This window comes from Sphaeramia orbicularis, chromosome 6 (genome assembly GCF_902148855.1).
Source record: "Sphaeramia orbicularis chromosome 6, fSphaOr1.1, whole genome shotgun sequence".
NCBI lineage: Eukaryota > Metazoa > Chordata > Actinopteri > Kurtiformes > Apogonidae > Sphaeramia > Sphaeramia orbicularis.
Window position 1 is genome coordinate 4238738 of NC_043962.1, and position 20806 is coordinate 4259543.

The following is a 20806-nucleotide window of genomic DNA, read 5'->3' on the forward strand; positions in this document are numbered from 1 at the left end:
GGATAAATATCTGATCCCAGGTCAGCCATTGCCATTGGAGTGATGACGTCATGACGACGTTGGAAGGCCCGCTGAAATTCAAAGTTGGAGGCGGAGTCTAAGAAGAGACGAAACTACAAGAAGCTCCGACCTGTTTTCTGTCAGTTAGTGTTCACCTGTCATTACTGTACATTTATTCAGACTGTTTCAGGTAAGAAAATAAACCCTGCTCTACTCTGATTCAAACGTATTAGCATGCTAGCAAGGGACGTTAGCGAAAAGTTGAATTTCATTGTGTTAGGCTAACGGTATGTTGATTTTAAGTACGCGAGTTAGCCTGAAATGAGTTAGCTAGAGTTTACTGAAAGTTTTGCCAAACGCAGATAAGCTAATTTAGCAGCTTGTTAAATAATAGACTGTCAGTGTTTTAGCTGAAGCAATGCAGAAATATTGTCGGGGTAGCAGTGACTAGAAGCTGTAATTGAAGCTAACAACTAGCTACGTTTAGTAAAATATGATGTAGGTTAAGCTAGCTGCTGTTTGAAAACACCTGACCTCAATCTGAATGTTAGCTGTTACACTGGGCGTCACCACCGCCTTAAGGATGTTTGGGTTAAACTGGAGCCATGTTTATCCAGTGACAGTGTTTCTTTGGGCTGTAAAATGACCAGCTTTTTACATCAGAATTATATTTTAACTGTATTAACTTTTGATTTAAACGGAACAGTTTTTGCAGGTGTGGAGAGATGATTAAAGTCTAGAGTGATGTCCTTTCAGACTAATCTGAGCAAATCAGAGGTGAAGTCATTCAGTTTATTTTGTCACTGTGCAGATCAGTATGGAAGCTGGTGAGGACAAAAGTGGCCTGAAGAGACAGAGAGCACCTCTGTCAGACTCTGAAGATAATGCCCCCACATCATCAGGTTTGCATTTGTTTTGCTGTTTTCCTGCAGGTTCATAGTCATAGCAGACATTGTAGTTGCAACGATTTATGACTTTCTTTTTCATTTGTCTTTCTGATCTCTCAGTGGCAAATGATGGCCAGAAAAGGCGACGTCTGGAGGTGACTGGTCAGGAGAACCGCAACCCTCAACCAGTGTCTTCTGGACGCTTAGCTGAGCGAGAGGCAAAACCAGACACCCCGATTGTTCCATCAGTCCGGTCCCGAGTCCAGCAGCTCACCCAGAGAAGAGAAGGTGCCAGTGGCTTCACCATTTAACATAAATTGTTAATATCATTGGATTAGATAAAACTTTATTGATCCCTCAGGCAGAGCCATTGGGAAATTAAGGAGGATTCACACATCAGAGAGGACAGAATCAATATCACACCTTATTTTATAACCATAAAATGGTACAACAGCAGCAAAAAAAAAAAATCCCACAAAGTTATTTGGTGAGATTTTATGGAAATTTGATCATCTGTAGGTAGGATGTGAATTTTTATGATGGTGTTGAGCAGTTTTTGTGTTACTGATACTTCTCAGTAACATCACATCTTTATTGTTTTTTCAGGAGGGGCTCTTGTTGCTCAGAGATGTGTGTCAGATCCAGGGACAGATATGGACAACAGACATCATCTGCTGGGTGAGGATGAATACACACTAATACTATTCTACTATTTTCTCATATTAAAACATCCTTTGCCTGGACATTGAACCTAAAGATTGAAATCAGTACAATGAATGTATGCAGGGGTCCTGTGGACTATGGAAATATGGACTGATTTTCAGAATTTACAAGAATGGAAAAAGAATAGAATATAGAAACAGGGTTGTGTTTTCAGATTGTTGAGAATTGGGAAAAAATAAGTTGATCACAAATGCAAGTGTTTCATGGTGTTGAGCAGGCAGCAAAGATACTGTCTCAGTAATTTTTGGCCAAATAATAGCATACTGAGTTGGAATGTAACATATTGGTACATGTTAATACTGCAGGTCATTTCTTCCCAAATTTATATACATACTTAAAAAACATTTCTTTTTTCTTTTTGTATTTTCTTTTTCACAAGTGTATATTTTCCGTCTTCTCTGCACTTTATTTTTGCATTACTTCTGTCAACTGTGTAATTTCCCCCATGATGGCATCTTAACTTAATTCAGATGGTTATTCTTGTGGCATATCTATTATTGTCTTGGTCTTAGTTGCATTAAAATTGAACATAAAATCTAAAAGATCTTTTATACATTTGCGTTTGCTGTATGTGTTTATACATACAGAATGCTTGATGTTGTTTTTTAAAGGTAATTTCTTTGCTGTAATGGCACCCTATCGCTGCATGAATACAGAGGAAACACTGTGTAGTCCGTTAAAGTATTTGCCACACCCAGGAGGAAAGTGCTCAGTTAAAAGAAAACAAATGAGCTGTGCCAAGAGGCGAACATGATACCAGTCTATAAGTAAGACTAGTTAGCATTTTAAGTGCGCATGTAACATTTGATTTTAGATGAAATGATAGAACTATAATAGCTTGTTTTACATAACAGCAGCACATTTTGCACCATTTAAACCTTTGAAAAAACTTCTAATACAATAAAAACTCTATCAGAGGCACTGGCCTGACCTTCATTAGAAGATATTCTGTGATTTATTTACACAAACAAAACAAAAATTAAGTGTTTTACAGGTCTGATGTACTTTTGGTCATATTGGTCTAAATGTGGAACCTGAACTAACATGAGTTTGACATCCCTGCAGTAAATGATGATGTTCCTGGTCCTTCTTCTATTTCTACTAACCTTGTTTAATTTGTCAGGTGAGGGAGAATTCAACCAACGAGTGGAGCGTTTTAAGACCCCGGTCTTCACGCCGAACCCTAACCTGTCTCCAAACCTGGGGGGCTCCTGCCCTCGGACCCGCTCTGACCTTGTGTCTGGGATTCAGCAGAAGCTCCAGGGCACCGCAACCCCCAGCTCCAAACAGGCGTCCCGCATTCGCCAGGTTTGATTTGGAGATTTATAATTCAGTCCATAAACTGTTACACAATCAAAGATAGATCAGGGGTGTCAAACATATGGCTTAGGGGCCAAAATCAGCCCGTTGAAGAGTCCAATCCAGCCCAAGGAAGTCCAACAATTACACTGAAGATATGAACAGCCCAGGTCAGGGGTGTTCAACCTGTGGCTCTGGGGAAACATTTGGCTCTTGGGCCCTTTTCAAGTGGCTCCATACAGCTTTGGTAAAAAACAATGGAAATTAATAACACTTTATTTTATACACATTTTTTTCTTGTTATTGTCACAACCATAAAATCATTCTGATGTTATGCACTTGTAAAAATGTAGATTACACTCCAGATTAATCTAGTAGTAGTAGTAGTAGTAGTAGTAGTAGAGACTACTTTTTATTTTATGACATTGAAGGTATTTATCTGTATATTTCATTGTATGTTAAACCAGCAGTGATGTCTTAGTATTTGTGTGCATCCTCAGCTTAAAGTCCCAGTAGTGTAAAATGCATGTGTTAAATCTGAACGTCTTTCTCTGATCAGGAACGGGAACAGGAGCTGAACCAGCTGCACTTCCAACCAATCAGTCAGAACGCCTGGTTGAAACGGAGCGCCTCCGACCAATCACTCAACCAGGTGGGTTCTTTCAAACTTCCTGCAGTTGTTGTCAAGGATACTAAAGCATGGGTGTCAAACATATGGCCTGGGGCCCAAACCTGTACTTATCCCAGAAAAATGATAAAACCAGAATATATCACTGTAATATTAGTGTGTCTTGGATGCCTGGGAAAGTGGGAAAATTTTCCTTTCAACTCTAGAATGATCCCAGATCAGATTCAGATTGAGATTCCTTTGTCATTTAAACATTACATCATAGATGCTCTATAAATAGAAATGACGTTGCATCAAAAAACAGATAGCTAGAACACTAGTAAGTAGGATAAAATAATCAGTAGAAAAAATAAAAATAGATATATTTGTAAATAAATAATGTGCATAATAAAATCTGTGATTAAAAATTATACCAGTTGTATTTTATGTTGTTGTAGTGCACTGAGTATGGTACAAATATTGTACAGTGTAGCTGAGATCCACTCAGCATAATTGTCTTTTTTTCTCCTAATGTTGTATGTGTTTATTTCAGTTAAAAATTATTACCATATTCAGCATAGCAGTGGAGTTGATTTGCTTTGACCACAGTGATATGACACACAAATGTATTGGGATTTTGACGTTCAGCATCAGTTGGAGGGGTCTTTAAACAGAAGCTCATGTAATTATCAGCAGGGTAGGACCCCCCCTGGCTTCTCCACCCCCTCCCCTTGGATTCCCACATCTAGAAGGAGAGCTCAGTGGCCTCCTGTGCAGCCCTTGGATGTGAGTCTGGACGAGTCTGTCTTAATGCTTTAACACACTGTCCTGGTGTTTTAGGAGATGTCATTCACTTCCCTGAACAGTGCACGTTTCATCTTATGATCTTATTTACATAAAATCTGTATGTGGACAAAGGCTGTGCTCACCTTGGGGTCTGAGGATGTGCATATTTACCATTATGTCCTATGACATTTACACACCTTTGTGTATTTATCACATTTTGGTACCTGGTTGTTTGCAGCATTTTTGTTTTCTATGTTGTTTATATTAAAGCTCTCATATGTTATTCATTCTGCTGTTAATGTGGTGATGTTGCATTTAACAGATTGATGGAGATGCTGAAGTGAAAGATGACAGTTTTACTGACACAGTGAAGCCACTTGGAAATACTACAGGTAAGACATGGAACTAACATTTGTTTTTGCAGTGACCATGTGCGGGGAAAAACACAAACTGGTTGTAAATGGGGCATGATCGGATGACATTGTTTTTGGAATTAGTTTGGTTGTTTCCAACATTTAGCTCCTCAAATATGTATCAAAACATTTAAAGTTAGTATTTTTCAATTATATTTTTGTGTTCTTGTTTGTTTAAAATATTGTCTTTCAACTTTTGTTACAACTGGTCTTTATTTGCTCTAAACTGATGCTTCTGCAAAGTTACTATGTGTATAGTGTATAGCATAGTTATCAAACATATGGCCTGTGGGCCAAAATTGGCCTGCCAAACGGTCCAATCCGGCCCATGGGATGAATTTTTGAAATGCAAAAATGACACTGAAGATATAATTAAAGGTTTCAGAATCATTTTATTTCAGGTTCCACATACAGACCACTATGATCTCAAGTGGGTCAAACCAGTAAAATATTATCATAAAACCCAAAAAATAATGACAACTACAAATTTTTCTCTTGGTTTTAGTGTAAAAAAATAAAATTACATGAAATTGTTTACCTTTACAAAGTATCCTTTCACAGGAAAATGTGAGTAACCAGAACAAATATGAACAACCTGAAATGTGGTGAAGAAAATTAAGTGTAATTTTAACAATATTCTGCCTGTTATTAAATGTTTTGTGTATTTGTAGATCCACTGTGATCCGTAGTTGTAATGCTCATGTGTAAATGATAAACTGAGGCAGAATATTGTTACAATTGCACTTAATTAACTCAAGAAATTTCAGGTTGTTCATGTAATTCACATTTTCATAATATAATTTTTCTTTTTTCATTGTTATTATTTTACTGGTCTGATCCAGTTGACATTATATTGGGCTGAATGTGGAACCTGAACTAAATGGAGTTTGACAGCTCAGGTTTATAACATTAAGACTCAGATATGACTTTGGTGGATGGCTGCAGCATTATAGCAGAAAGTTGTGTGTCAAAGATAATAGAATGTGAAGAGAATCATTCACAGCTTTTAAACTAAAATCTGTGTAGAAACAGAGAGAAGGAGTTTTGCTGTTTCTATTTAGAGTAAGTCGCCGCCTGCTGCAATAATACCTGTTTATTATGAGACGACATGATGTTTTTTTTTCCTTGATATTCTAATGAAAATTCACAGATGAACCATGTTGTACTGAAGGTCCTGGAACATCTTCAGAGCTCAGGGATCAGGAAGAGATCAGGAAAACTCAGACTGTACTGCAGCTGTCATTCAGTGAGGGAGAGAGTTCATCTCAGAATGTACCGGAACAACCTGTAGATCAGATGTGTTCAGTTACAGCCAATGAGTCAAACATACAACAAACAGAAGAGGTTCCCAAAGACACTGAAGAGACAGAACATGAGCTGGTTTCATTTGAGGAACGTGAGGACGTCGATGGTTCTTCATGTGGTGAAGAGGCGCTGGAGCCTTCAACAGATGAAGAGTTAAAGATATGGAGGTATCCTCGACATGAGGAGGATGTTGTAGCTGCACAACAGGCAGACAAAGAGGAGCTGGAGTCTTATAGAGTCATAAAAGGAGGCGATGTTGAAGAAAACATGGAGTGTCGTGCAGTTTGTTCACGTTCTGAAACAGAGCAGCATGTTAAGTCAGCACTGGATCATGTTCATTTAGAGACAGAGAGCTGCTTAAATGAGTGTCTTCAACAAAAACAGACAGTGGAGGAGACAGAGATGGACAAAGGAGACAGCAAAGAGTGTAAGGAAGATGTAGATGAGCAGGAAGTCACTGAGGCTGTAAAAGATGAGACAGATTCAGGTGATAGTGTTAAACCAGCAGAAGGATGTCCAACTCAGAGCAGGGACATAGAGGTTAAAATTGAAGATGTAAGACAGGCTGAGACAGAGGACAGTGACATTAAAGACGAGGTGCAGGAGGCTGTAGTTGATGAGAGGACAGAGGGACGTCCCATAGCAGAAAGAGGAGACGGCATTAAGAAAGTCACCTTTATCCTGGAGCCGGAGCTGATCAGCGAGTCCATGTCCCCTGTTATGGACACATCTGTGTCAGGTAGGAACAGGAGGAAGATGTAAGATCCAGGAGAAGCACAGTGGGATGACTGGTCTGTCACGTAAACACACTGGGTGGACGTTTGGAGCATCATGGGGGAACACTGGAGGCACACATGAAGCATGAACGGGTGTTTCACAGAGACAGCCTGTTGACATATACACTATATAGACAAAAGTGTTGGGACATGTTGAATTCAGGTGTTTCTAAATATTGATCTCTATAAACCATATTGACATAAATATTGGGACACGTCATGTCTACAGCTGTAAGATGTCCTGTTCATGATGATTTGAGATTAAAGAAAAAACATCAATATTTCCTTAAAATTTAATGGGAGATTTGTCTTCCTCAGTGAAATATGAAGAAAGTAAATGGTTAGTTGTGGTAGAAAATTGTTATTTACAGTCAGAGGACGAAAAATATTTTAGAAATTTAGAGGTAGAACATTTAAAATCAGTCATGGATTTAAAAAACAAAAACAAAAATGCAATCATTGTTGAGAAAAATGAAGTCAAAACCATCTCTGAGGCATTTTGAAAGCAAAGATAACAATTTATACCAAACTAACCAATGCAATGATATTTATCCCAATATAAAACTTTATGACATTAGTCATTATTGTTTTGTATCCCAGACCACTGTTAGAAAAGAAACACCTGAATTCAAAGTATCCACATACTTTTGTCCATATAGTGTTCACCTGGCACTAACATCTGTGGGTGATTTTCTTTTCTTTCAGATCCAACTTGCTGTGGAGCTCATGTTACCTTTTTGTCGTACTTTGTCCAAACTGATGTCAGGGTTATTTTATTTATTTGTAGAGCAAGTATCAACATGGTGTATTAAAAAGGTTATATGTAGTATTGATAATCATTCACAGTCATGTACCAGAATGTACTCTGGAACAGAATTGACTGTCATCAATATTAACACTGCGTTTCTGTTACTGCATCAGTTTACATTATAGCTCTGTTAGCTTAGCTCTGGTTTTGGACAGAAAACAGTGTAAAAATAATTGAAATGCAAAATGGCAAAGGTGTATCTGTAATATGGTTTAATAAATGGCTGAAATCATTATGTAAATAGATTTGGATTCAGGAAGGTGATAATGTTCACTCCTGTGGGTGTGTTGAATTAGAACTTCTACACTGTCTCACAGGCAGTCCAGGCAGAGTTAAAACCTTGTCCCTCATTTGTTTCATAACTTAATGTATGTCTGGTTCTGGTTCTGCCCTCAGATGCTGAACTGAACTCCCACGATGAGACCAACACTGCTGACATCATCGACCAGATGTTTGAGGAGGTGCTGGAATATGCCGAGAGAATTGAAGATGAGCAGAGGGATGATGATGACGGCGACGACCGAGACAGTGGCATCGGTGTCTGCACTGGGGAGAAGGACAAGATGGAGGAGAAGATGGACACTGAGTCTGAGAAGCAGAAGAGCGATAAAGACGAAGAGCACGCTGAGAACAATGGAGATGAGCTGATGTTTCCTCCCAGTGGAATCCTGTCTCCACTGAGCAAGTCTGTGGAGGCCGTGGTCACCCCTCTGGTATGACACTGTACCCTCTGGTACCCCTCTGGTACGACACTGTACCCTTCTGGTATGGCACTGTACCCCCTGGTACCCCTTTGGTATGACACTGGACCCTTCTGGTATGACACTGTACCCCCTGGTACCCCTTTGGTATGACACTGTACCCTCTGGTACCCCTGTGGTACAACACTGTACCCTTCTGGTATGGCACTGTACCCCCTGGTGCCCCTTTGGTATGACACTGGACCCTTCTGGTATGACACTGTACCCTCTGGTACCCCTCTGGTACAACACTGTACCCTTCTGGTATGACACTGTACCCTCTGGTACCCCTCTGGTACGACACTGGACCCTTCTGGTATGACACTGTACCCCTCTACATTTCTTAACAAACAGTGACACTTCCTTCATAGACAGACACACTGACAGACTGTTGGCTTCTTTGTTTTTCTTTCTGTATACATAATAAATTAAAAGTATAAAAACAGAACTGGTAAAAAAAAGTCTGGACAATCAAACAGTAAAATGCAACAATAAACTGTAAAGTACAAACTAAAATAGAATTTTTGCATAAGTAATGTTAAAGTACAGAGTGGAAATTGTTTGATTCATCATTGTAATCAATTGTATCTCTGTATTCAGCGTTTGGCGGCCGATCAGGAATCCAACCCTTCATCTTTGCTCCTGACCCCTGAAGACAGCACCACCCCTGTTGAAAGTGCTCCTCTGTACAGGTAATTCCACAACTGCATGGACGGTTCCACATTTTTAAAAGAATGTTTTTATCTTATGTAGTCTCTTAAGCCCAGTTGCCCCCAGGTCTATCTATGTTGCCATGGCAATGCTACGCAATTCTTGTTGCAACATACATATCCTATACATCCACATAATCAGAAAAACATCAGGTAAACACATTACTACTGGACATTACTACAATACTGTACAGATTATGTGCTTTTGGTGATTAGAAAGACCTCTATGGGTTTGATACTGAAGGGTTAAATATTTTTGTTTCTATGAATGACAGCATTGACGCCTACCGCACACAAAGGCAGAGCAAACCACCCCCCATTCAGAGCGTCACCCCTGGGCCTCAGAGACGAGCTGTTGACACATCCAGGCCTCAACCTTCTGTCAACACCAAGGAGAAAATTGCAGTATGTATCACAGCCCCGTCCCCCAAAATAAAATCTATGACGTATAAGAAATCAGTTCAAATATCCACTATGGATAGTCAGTCTCCTGCAGATTGATGCCAATTGTAGATTTGTGTGAAGGAGTGTCAAACAGGTGCTTCAGGAATTTCATACTGATCTAGGTAGTTTCTAATAGTTAGGCAAATCTGGTTTCTGTTTAGTTCCCATAGTTACAGCAATGGAGTTCGTGCTGCTTGAATGACATCTTTGTTAACTGTTCTGCAAAAGGGTGTAAAAAAAATGTGTGAATTCAATGAGAAAGAGTTAACACATTCATAAGAGATAAGTTCTGCTCTGCTGAAAAAGTGATGATGAAAACCAAGTGGATCCTAGGTTCTTTAAGCAGGTCAAAGCAATCAAGAAAAACTAATGAGATCAAGTGCAGGTACCAAAGGGAGTGTCTCAGTGGTTGCTACTGTCTGGTCCAGGCTCTGAATGAAGAAGCAGGGAAGCTGCAGACTGTGATTAACCAGACCCTGCAGGCTCTGAGCTGCTGCACCGATGAGGACCACGGTCGAGGGTCACTGGAGGAGGCCGAGGCCGAGAAACTGCTGCTGGTCTCCTGTATGTACAGCACACACACACACACAAGGAACACCCCAACTGTGTTTAGTTTTAATCCAGGATTTATGTAAATCCTTAAAATGTCCAGAACATTAATCTGATGTTTGACCTTTCTACAGCAGGGGGGTCAAAATAATCTTGGTTCAGGTTCCACATTCAGACCAATATGATCTAAAGTGGGTCAGACTAGTAAAATTATAACAGAATTACCTATAAATAATGACAAATACAAACCTTTCTCTATGTTTTATAGTGAAATAAGTAAAATGAGGTAATGAGAATGTTTACATCTACAAACAATCCTTTAAAAGAATGTGAATAACTTGAACAACCATGAAGAAACTGAAATTTAGTAAGTAAAACAAGTGCAGTTTTAACAATATTCTGCCTTTGTTTATCATTTACACATCTACATTACAGATCAGGCACAAAACATTTAATAACAGGCAGAGTATTGGTCAAATTATACTTATTTTTCTAAAGGTATTTCAGGTTGTTCATATTTGTTCAGATTATTCACATTTTATGTTAAAGGATAGTTTGTAAATGTCTGCAGTTGCTTCTTTGGTTAAAATGCGGTAAAGACAATGATCCTCCACCTTTAACATATGAGTCCAACTTCACTCACATGAGCATCTTTACAATACAACAGCAGACCCCTGTCCTGTTGGTACTGGCTAACATATTGCAAATCCACTCTATTTTATTATTATTTTTGTCTTTATACATGCACATTTCTTCATGCATTGTATTCTGTTGCTGCCTTGACCATTGAATTTCCCCACTGTGGGATCAATACAGTCTAATCTAATCTAATGTATTTGTGTTGTGTTTGAGGTGAGAAACGTTCTGCTCTGCTGGCCGAGGTGACCAGACTGAGGGAGGCGAGGAGCTCTGAGTCTGGGGAGGACGACACAGACCTCACCTCTCAGAAACCCTGCAGAGGAACTGTTAGCATCACTAACATCCAGCTGCCACTGAAGGTGGAATTTGTCTGTTCCTCGCACAACAGGCCAGGTACTGAGTCAGGAAGATATTTGGAGTTTTCAGTTTCCAGTTGCATTTAAAGTATAGTTTCAGTTTGGAATTTATAACTTAAAGCAGGGATGTCAAACTCATGTTAGTTTGGGTTCCACATTCAGACGATTATGATCTAAAGTGGATCAGACCAGTAAAATAATAGCAGAATAACCTATAAATGATGACAAATACACACTTTTGTTATAGTTGTTCTGGTTATTCGCATTTTTTGTGGAAGGAAAGTTTGTACTTGTAAACATTTCAATGTAATTTTGCTTTTTTTTTTTTTTTTTTTTTTTTTTTTTTTACACTAAAAGAGAAAATTCTGTAGCTGTTATTATGTTATTATTTTACAGGTCTGATCCACTTTAGATCATATTGATGTGAATGTTGAACCTGAACTAAAATGATTTTAACATCCTTTGATTGTTAATGTGTTCAGTGTAATTCTTGCATTTCAGATATTCATCCCCTTGGCTGGCTTTGGCCCACGGGCCGTATGTTTGACACCCCTGGCTTAAAACTACAGTGGTGGAAAAAGATTTTGGACACCCTTAAAATTTTATTGCACTTGCTTGAACAAAATGCCCACCTCAAATGAAGTGACTGATTTACCTAGAAAATATTCATATTTTCATAATTTAATATTATTTTTATGCACAACACAAAGAGAAAAAATTGTAGTTATTATGTTATTGTTTTACTAGTCAGATCCACTGGAGGTTAAATTGGGCTGAATGTGAAACCTGAACTAAAATGAGTTAAACGCCTCTGCTCTTGTGTATTAATTAGTTTAATGTTGGAGTTCTTAAAATGTTTGTATTTGTGTTGTATTTTAAGGTCGGCCAAGTCATTATTTCTTCATCCTGATCCGCTATGGACCTTGTAACATTGTGGCAACTCCTCTGGCCACAGCGGCAGACGCTCAGAAAGGAGACACCATCTTGTTTCCTACATCTGTCACTCTGTAAGTAACATGTCAGGAGCTGGTTGTGGATTTTTTTTAACCCTGGAACACAGACATTGACCCTGTTCCTCTGTCTGCTTCGTACTTCAGGAAGGATATTCGCTCAACCTTTGAAATTGACGTGGAAGTCTACAGCCTGGTGAGACCAAACTAAATCTGTTACTACACGTATGTCTGGAATAGAACCAGTCAGCTGTTCCTGTTGAATGCAGCCCCATTTACACACATTTAACTGGTGGATTGTTTTTGTTCTTCAGTCCCACACCACAGGTACCAACTGCAGTGTGGATCGCATCAACACCAAGTCACGGGTCAGTGAATGAGTCCATAAAACCAGATGTGTGTGTAGTTTTGGACGGTTTATTTCACATTTAGTGTTATTACTTTTTTAGGTCACCCCAAGAAAACTCCTAAATACATTAACGGTGAGTGCCTGGTTTATTGTTTTAGGCCAGTGTTGGTAAACTTTACAATCTTAAGAGACATTTTTAACTCAGAAACAAAGAAAGAAATCTGTAAAAAAATATTCAAACCCCATTTTACCATAAGGGGGCTGGTCTGTGGTCGCCTATATGTCATTAGTTTGCAATTTACCTTTGCATTTCCATTACAACAATGCAATGTTTAGTGCATTTATTAACTTATGGAACTACAAGAGGGGTGTGTAACATACAGCCCGTGGGCCAAAAGTGGCCCACCAAAGGGTCCAATCTGACCCACAGGTGCAAAAATTACACTGAAGATGTTAAACATCAAAGGTTCCACATACAGACCAATATGATCTCAAGTAAAATAATAACCCAAAAGTAATGACAACCCCAGATTTTCCTCTCGGTTTAATATGGAAAATATTAAAAAGTATGAATATGTTTACAAACTGTCTTTTCACAATAAAATGTGAATAACTAGAACAAATATGAACAACCTGAAATGTCTAAAGAATACAATACTTAGAATACTAGGACCACGGGTTGCAGACCCCTGTTTTAAACCCTCATGTTTAATCTATTTTCATTAATTACATCATATAATATCTAACTCATGTCCTTTTTGTTTTCTACAGAGATCCAGTAACAGTCTGACATGTGAGTCAGTTTCCGTTTTGATCCTTCATGTACCTGGAGGTCACATGTTTTCTGTTTTTACTCATCTGGTCAATGATCTGCTCCTCCTATGTGCTTCAGCTGCTGCTCTTCCTGCCCTGAACATTCGTCGCTCCAGTAATTTCTGTCTGGTTGGTTCTCATAAGATCACCCTGGCCTCGCTGGGACACAGCAAGTTCCCCCTGGATAAGGTAGGAGTCAGATGGATTGGACTGATGAAACTGGATGTTGGAACACAGTTATTCTGAATGAGTCACAAATGTGTTTTCAGTAGGATCAGAATATGTTCATACATCATTTGAAGCAAGTCAGTGTAATAGATAGATAGCATAATATTAAATAGCATGAGAACTACCTAAAACACATAAGATGAATCAATGTTAGTATTAGCGTTAGTTGTTTTGATTACTGTTTCTCATGTACATACTTGACATTTGCAAGTTAAACCAGTGGAAATCCAAATCAGACTGACTGCAATTGTCATGCAACCCAGTGTGTGGCGCTGTTCTGGCCTTTGTGTCTGTCATGGATTCAGTTTCTACATGTGGGTGGACTCACTGGTGATGTAACATCTCTGTCTCCTCTCTGTCCTGTTTCCTCCACTCAGATGAAACTTGAAGGCAAAATCAGGAGGCTCCTGGGAGATGAGTTTCAGGAAAAGGTTTCCCTGTTTCTGTCACATCACTGATCCTTTCCCTTTGACACTAACCCTGACTCTGATTTCAGACCCATGTGTCTCTGCTGTCTCCGTCCTTTGACTCGTCTCTGCAGCTTCTAGTCGACCAATTTAGTCAATGTCATTTTCATTGTATTGATTTTTTTTTTTTTTTTTTTCTGTCAAACTGAATGTGAAATGACGTGTGTCGTCATGGTGATAGTTGTCAACACCAACTATCACCTAAAACTAAACTATTAACTGATAATTTACACTAAATGGACAAAAGCATGTGAATTCAAGTGTTTTTTTTTTGTCCTACGGGCCTGGGATACAAAACAATAAAGACAAATTAAACTTTAACGAAATATTGGTGTTTTTATCTCAAATCCTCATGAACAGGACATCTTACAGGTATAGACATGATGTGTCCCAATATTTATGGCCATATAGTTTATTAACATCAATATTTCCTTAAAGTTTAATGTGAGATTTTTCTTCCTCAGTGAGATGTGAAGAAAGTAGATGGTTAGTTGTGGTAGAAAATTGTTATTTACAGTTAGAGCATGAAAAATATTTCAGAAATTTAGAGGTAGAGCATTTTAAATAATCATGGATAAAAAAATCAATGTTAAGAGAAATGAAGTAAAAGCCATCTCTGAGGCATTTTGGAAGCAACGATAACAATTTAAACCAAACTAACCAATACAATGATATTTATCTGAATATAAAACTATATTATGACTTTAGTCATTATTGTTTTGTATCCCAGACCCATGTTAGAAAAGAAACACCTCAATTCAACATGTCCACATACTTTTGTCCATTTAGTGTAGGTTTTTTTATGTTTTATTGAAGGAAGGTAAGATTTTATCTTTGGTCACAGTGTCATTTCACCTCTTGACAGTTTTCCTTTTCTATAGAAGCAGTAAATTAATCCAAACATACATGAAGACTTTCACTCCAGAATAGAACAGACTGAATCCCTGTTCCTTATATTCATACTTCATCAGATGAGAGAACTGTAAATATATTTACAGTTTAGGCTCTCTGTGCTGCAAAACTAAGGCCATGTAAACTTGTGATTGGGTATTTATAGAAACAGATATTTGTCCACCTGTTTTCAACAATAACATGGTACACACCAGATCATTTTCAGAAAGTTTTCATCTCCATGAATCTGCATAAATCTGCTGTAGAGCTCCATCATGAGGTTAAGTTTAGGATAAAGGTCACACACATCGTTAGACTCATGGCATAATTGCTCAAGTCATATTGAAACATCTGCTTTAGGTCACTGAAAACAATTATTCCTGAAAATTTGGGTCAAAGTCAAGATTTTGGAAGAAAAGTGGAGTTTTGTGATTGCAAATGTCACAGTATGTGACAAAAAATGCATCAATATCATGATGCATATTTTTGTCACATACTGTGACATTTGGGACCATAAAAGTCCACTTTTCTTCCACTTGTCTGTCTACTTTTGGCCAGAGTTTTCAGGAATAATTGTTTTCAGTGACTTAAACCAGAGGATTAATGTCAAAAATGCAGCAGACAATATCTGTTTTTCCAGATACTGGTTATGTGTTTACATGGTATAAGTGTAGAACATGTTGGAATGAAAACCTTCCAGATGTTTTTTCAGTGTTCTCTTGTTCACATGTTCCTCATCAGACATAATGAACATCCCTTTTCTCTTTTCTCTGTCGACTGCAGGTGCCTTTTCTTTCTCCTCTAGAGGGAAACGTTTACCTGAGACTGGACAGTGAAGGCCACTCCAGCGTACAGCACCAAGGCTTCCTGGTCAGTCTGGGTTTGGTTGGTTTGTTTGTCTGAGCTGAGGATGTAACCCACAGGTGTCAAACATACGGCCCAGGGGCCAAAACCAGGCCACTAAAGGGTCCAATCCAGCCCATGGGTTGAACTTTACACTGAAGACATTAACAATCAGTTTAGTTCAGGCTCCATATTCAGACCAATATGATCTAAAGTGGATCAGACCAGTAAAATAATAACAGAATAATTCAAAAGTAATGACAACTACAAATTTGCCTCTTTCTTTTAGTGTAAAAAAGTAAAATTACATGAAAATGATAATTATTGTTAAAATGTAACATAATTTTCTAAAGAAATTTCCATTTGTTCATGTTATTCACATTTTTTAAGCGATAGTTTTTAAATGTAAACATTTTCATGAAGTGATTTAATTTTTTTTCCCCACTTTAAAACAGAGAAAAGTTTGTAGTTTACATTATTTATATTTTATTGTCGTATTATTTTACTGGTTTGACAATTGATGTTTATAAACTATATAGACATAAATATTGGGACACATCATGTCTACAGCTGTAAGTTGTCCTGTTTTTGGTTTGAGATAAAAAGTTTAATGGTAGATTTTTCTTCCTCAGTGAGATGTGATGAAAGTAGATGGTTAGTTGTGGTAGAAAAATCATTATTTACAGTCAGCATGAAAAACATTTTAGAAATTTACAGGTAGAACATTTAAAATCATAGTCACTGATTAAAATAACATTTTTCTTATATTGATAATTTCTTCCCTGCTACTTTTTATTCAACTAGAATGGAACAACTGTAACACACAACACTCTCCCCTGGGTTTAATAAAGTATTCTGTATTAACATTGACAGTGAATGTTGAGAACAGGCTCCTATCATACTTATGGTCCCTCCTCATGTTTCCTCAGACCATGTTTGAGCTCATCAGTGGATTTGGGGTTTGGCATCGTCGATATTTTGTCCTGGAAGGCTGTAACATGTTCTACTGGAACCATCCCAACGACAGGGAAACCAAGGTAAGAACAGAACATCTGCACGTTGATCAGAATCTACAGGAGATGTCCTAGACCACGGGTGTCAAACATACGGCTGGCGGGCCAAAACCGGCCTGCCAAAGGGCCCAATCTGGCCCACAGGTTGAATTTATGAAAAGCAAAAAATTACACTGTAATGTTAGAAATGTATACATCACCTGACCTTTGTTCATAGTGGTGCTTACTTTTGGTTTTATTTATTTATTTAAAGCCTAATCTATATATTTTTGGAATCTGCTGTTACGGGATTATGGTTATTATGTCAACCAACCTCTTCTGTGTACAACCTTGTACTACAACAACTTTATTATGTTGCTGTATATTATTTTTTCCTTTTTTGTCAGATTGTAATTAAAGGTCATGTGATAACTTGTGCTTTTCAATACAGAGAAAGTTCCACAAAAATTACACTGAAAATATTAACAATGTAGGATGCCAAAGTTGTTTAGTTCAGATTCCACATATAGACCAATATGATCTAATATAAAGTACTAATATAATAACCTATACATAATGACTCCAAATGTTCTTTTTGGTTTAATGTGGAAAAAAAATGACATAATGAAAACATTTACAAACTATCCTTTGACAATAAAATGTGAATAACCTGAAAAAATATGAACAACCTGAAATGTTTTAAGAAAAATAAGTGTAATTGTCCCAATATTCTGCTTGTTATTGAATGTTTTGTGTTTTTGTAGATCCACTGTGATCTGTAAGTTGTAATGCACAAAAAACTGAGGCAGAATATTGGTAAAATTCACTTATTTTTTGTTAAGAAATTTCAGGTTCATGGTTTTTAAGATTATTCATATTTTCAAAATGTAAGTTTTCTTTTTTCACACTAAAACAGTGAAAAATGTGTATAAAATTATCATTTGCAGGTTATTACCTCCTCTAAGGAGGTTATGTTTTTGCCGGTGTTGGTTTGTCTGTTTGTCTGCCCGTGTGCAAGATAACTCAAAAAGTTATGGACAGATTTGGATGAAAATTTCAGGAAATGTTGATACTGGCACAAGGAACAAATGACTAAATTTGGTGGTGATCGGGTGGGTGGGGGGGGTGATCTGCCTTGGCAGAGGTCTGCACTTTGAGTGCTTTTCTAGTTTGTTTATTTATTTATATATTTATTTGTTTTTTCAGAAACAAATGCAAAGATTAAAAAAATTAATAAATTAATTGTCAGTTCACCAGATGCACAGGACATACAGAGAACAGCAGCAGATTTAACACATTTATTTTACTGGAGGGTTTGTTTTCCTTGTAATAGAAGTAAATGTCTCTGTTTGTGTTGTGTTTTTTCTGTTTTGGTGTATTAGGATGCAGAGGGCAGCATCTCTCTGTCCAGTTCTCCTTCTCAGTGTGTAAGGCCCGTTAAGAGGGACTCATGTGCGCGGCCTTTCACCTTCGAGCTGGTCAGCAGCGTCCAAAAGCAGCAGCAGGACAGCAGTCAGGATACGCCGGCCAAGTGAGTGTATGAACACACAGCGTCCGATGGTTGGAGCTGGTGGAGTTCAAATCATAATTTAAGATCTTTCATTACTGTAAAAGAAGCACTTTGAGCTTTTTATTTCACGGCCGATCGGCCATAGACTACTGTGGGGACGTAATTTCTTCAAACATCTTCTCTGATGTAACTGCTGATCAGATTCATTTCAAATTTGGATTTTTTTTTTACAAATTTTTGTAATATTAAAAACTTGCCTTTCCTTCTAATAGTCCTTATTTTGATGGTTTCTAGCATGTAAATGGTTACAGATATCAATATAGTTCCTAGTGATCACTGATAGAAGTCATATATGGACTTTAATTGAATTAGTTGAGTTCTCCTCCAGTGAAAGTACCACCCACTTCTATAAGGAGATTGATCTCCTGCATCCAGACCACAGGACTGGAACATAGAGACAGAACCTGGCAACCTCACAAATTCAACTGGGGATTCATTCAGATAGAACATGACGCTGACACACTGGGACACTGGAACTATTTTTATGATGAAGACTTGTTGAAGCTTCAGGGGCTCTTTTGGTTTAAAGTCAGATGAATACTGCTGTGCTTCTGGTTGCACCCAGTCCATGATGTCACACAGGGCTTTTCAGAGTGACAGATGATGGGAAACACCTCTGATGTCAGCATCGGGTTGGGCAGCATACTTATTTTGGGATTATTATCTTTTTTAAAGACTGAGACAAACAGCTCTTCATATTTATACTGCCTTTAATGTCAGATGTTTCTGTAGCTCCTCAGAGATAAACTGTAACTACACTGAGGACCAGAACCAGCCATAGAATAGAATAGTATAGAACAGAATAACCCTAACCCTTCTGCACAACACAGTATCAAAACATTTAGGTTATTTTTTTCCCCCTAAAATAAGAAACAAATGAAAAAAAAAAATACCGTCTATATGGAAGGAGGATGTAATTTCACATTGGTAGGTTCTTCAAAAACCACTAAACCAGTTTCCTACATGAGATGTATTGAGAATATGACTTTATTTCTACCTCAACTAAATGTAAATCACAAGAAAAAATAGCATTTTCTTAAAAACAAGTGTGTCCATCCACTGTCATTGAGCCAACTCCATGGGTTTTACTGGTGAATCAGTGTTGTAGAAAATGACAGTGTTTCCACGGTAACCACGGAGCCTCTGAACGTCCAAATGGGTCATATCTGATGACCATGAAAAGATGAAGAACTGTATTTTACACCATTTATTGACATGTATTAATAGGATCAGTGGATCAACGGGTATTAAACAGTTTATGATATCCAGTGACAGTTTAGGTGTTTGAGGGTTAAAGGTTAAGTCTCCGTTTTACCCATAATGACACACAGCACCTAGCATTAGCACTAGCACTGTCATATAAGGATGTAGTAGCTTCTTCTCTGTCGTCTTAAACTGATGAACGCTGCTGCTCTCTGGTCGTGCAGGTGCTGGTTTTCAGCCGACACCAAACAGGAAAGACTGGACTGGATGGACAAACTCAACCAGGCTCTTCTGGACTTCCACACATGGAACAAAACATCGACCACCAAACCCCAGAGCTCATCCGACAGCGGGAACATCAGGGAGAGCATCCTGTAACTGCAAACGCCACACAAACACGTCACATGACCCACAGAGGCCCCTCTCCATCCCGCAATATGACAATGAATCGTCATAAATCCAATTATAAACACATACACCAGTGAAAACTTTACGTATCTTGATTTTTTTTTTTGGGAGATATTGATTTGATTTGCGTGTTATTGTTTATTTCTTTTTATCTGAATCCAATCATTACTGTTGGTTTGGTCATTTTTATTTGTTTTTGTTGCCATTGGAGTATTGTTTTAGTTCTTTATTGTTATGACTGTTCAGAAGTCAGGTTTTATTTTGGCTTTTTTCAGTCAGCTGCTTTAGCCTGAGTTGGCTTTATTGTTCGGTCACTTTGGGTAAATAGGGACCTCATGTAGCTTATATTTCTGAAGTTTAATTTACGTCCATATTTAGGTTCACATTGTATTTTTGTATGATTATAACTGGAAGGATACACGTTTATATAGACACTAATGAAGATGTGTTTAACTTTACTAACAAATGTAAAATAAGGAAACACTACAAATGATTAAGAAATAGAAGAAATATGCCTGCTAGTGTCTGAATGGGACCTTTGTGTTAGACTTGCAGACGGACAGAGGCTCATGTGGAGCTGATTTTGGGCAGTTTATGGGGTGAAAGTAATGATATAAATCTGTCCTGAGTACATGGTGAGTTACTGCAGGTGTATGAACCCATCCATGTACAACAACAGATTCTGTTTCTGTGAATGTAGTCTGTTTGACGTTCTGTTCTTTTTCTGTGTTTGTCCATCTGTGAGTCTGTCATCTGTCTTAATGAATAAATTATTCCTATAAACTCCCATTCTATGCACTTATGGTACCAATAAAGGAAATAGATCAAAGTACAGAGAGAAATGTTTGATTGATTTGGCCGATCCAGAACGGGGTGGGGGGTGGGACCTTTCTGTGTGGAGTTTGCATGTTCTCCCCGAGTCTGCGTGGGTTCTCTCCGGGTACTCCAGCTTCCTCCCACCATCCAAAAATATGCACTAATAGGTTAATTGGTTAATCTAAATTGTCTGTAGGTGTGAATGTGAGAGTGTTTGTTTGTCTCTATATGTAT

At 38.0% G+C, this 20806-nt stretch overlaps 1 protein-coding gene across 1 annotated transcript; it reads left to right on the forward strand.

The window, feature by feature from the left end:
- Window positions 1–106: 106 nt before the first annotated feature.
- Window positions 107–20579, forward strand: anln2 (anillin, actin binding protein 2). The gene is made up of 23 exons (XM_030136977.1): window positions 107–190; window positions 812–902; window positions 1008–1175; window positions 1494–1565; window positions 2734–2918; window positions 3469–3561; window positions 4625–4694; window positions 8001–8317; window positions 8945–9036; window positions 9330–9459; window positions 9927–10062; window positions 10900–11079; window positions 11923–12049; window positions 12140–12188; window positions 12307–12360; window positions 12442–12474; window positions 13113–13134; window positions 13234–13343; window positions 13760–13813; window positions 15524–15610; window positions 16513–16620; window positions 17958–18106; window positions 19573–20579. Exons 2-23 carry the CDS (start codon window positions 818–820, stop codon window positions 19724–19726), a joined length of 2475 nt encoding a protein of 824 aa, XP_029992837.1. The 5' UTR covers window positions 107–190; window positions 812–817; the 3' UTR covers window positions 19727–20579.
- The last annotated feature ends 227 nt before the right edge of the window (window positions 20580–20806 follow it).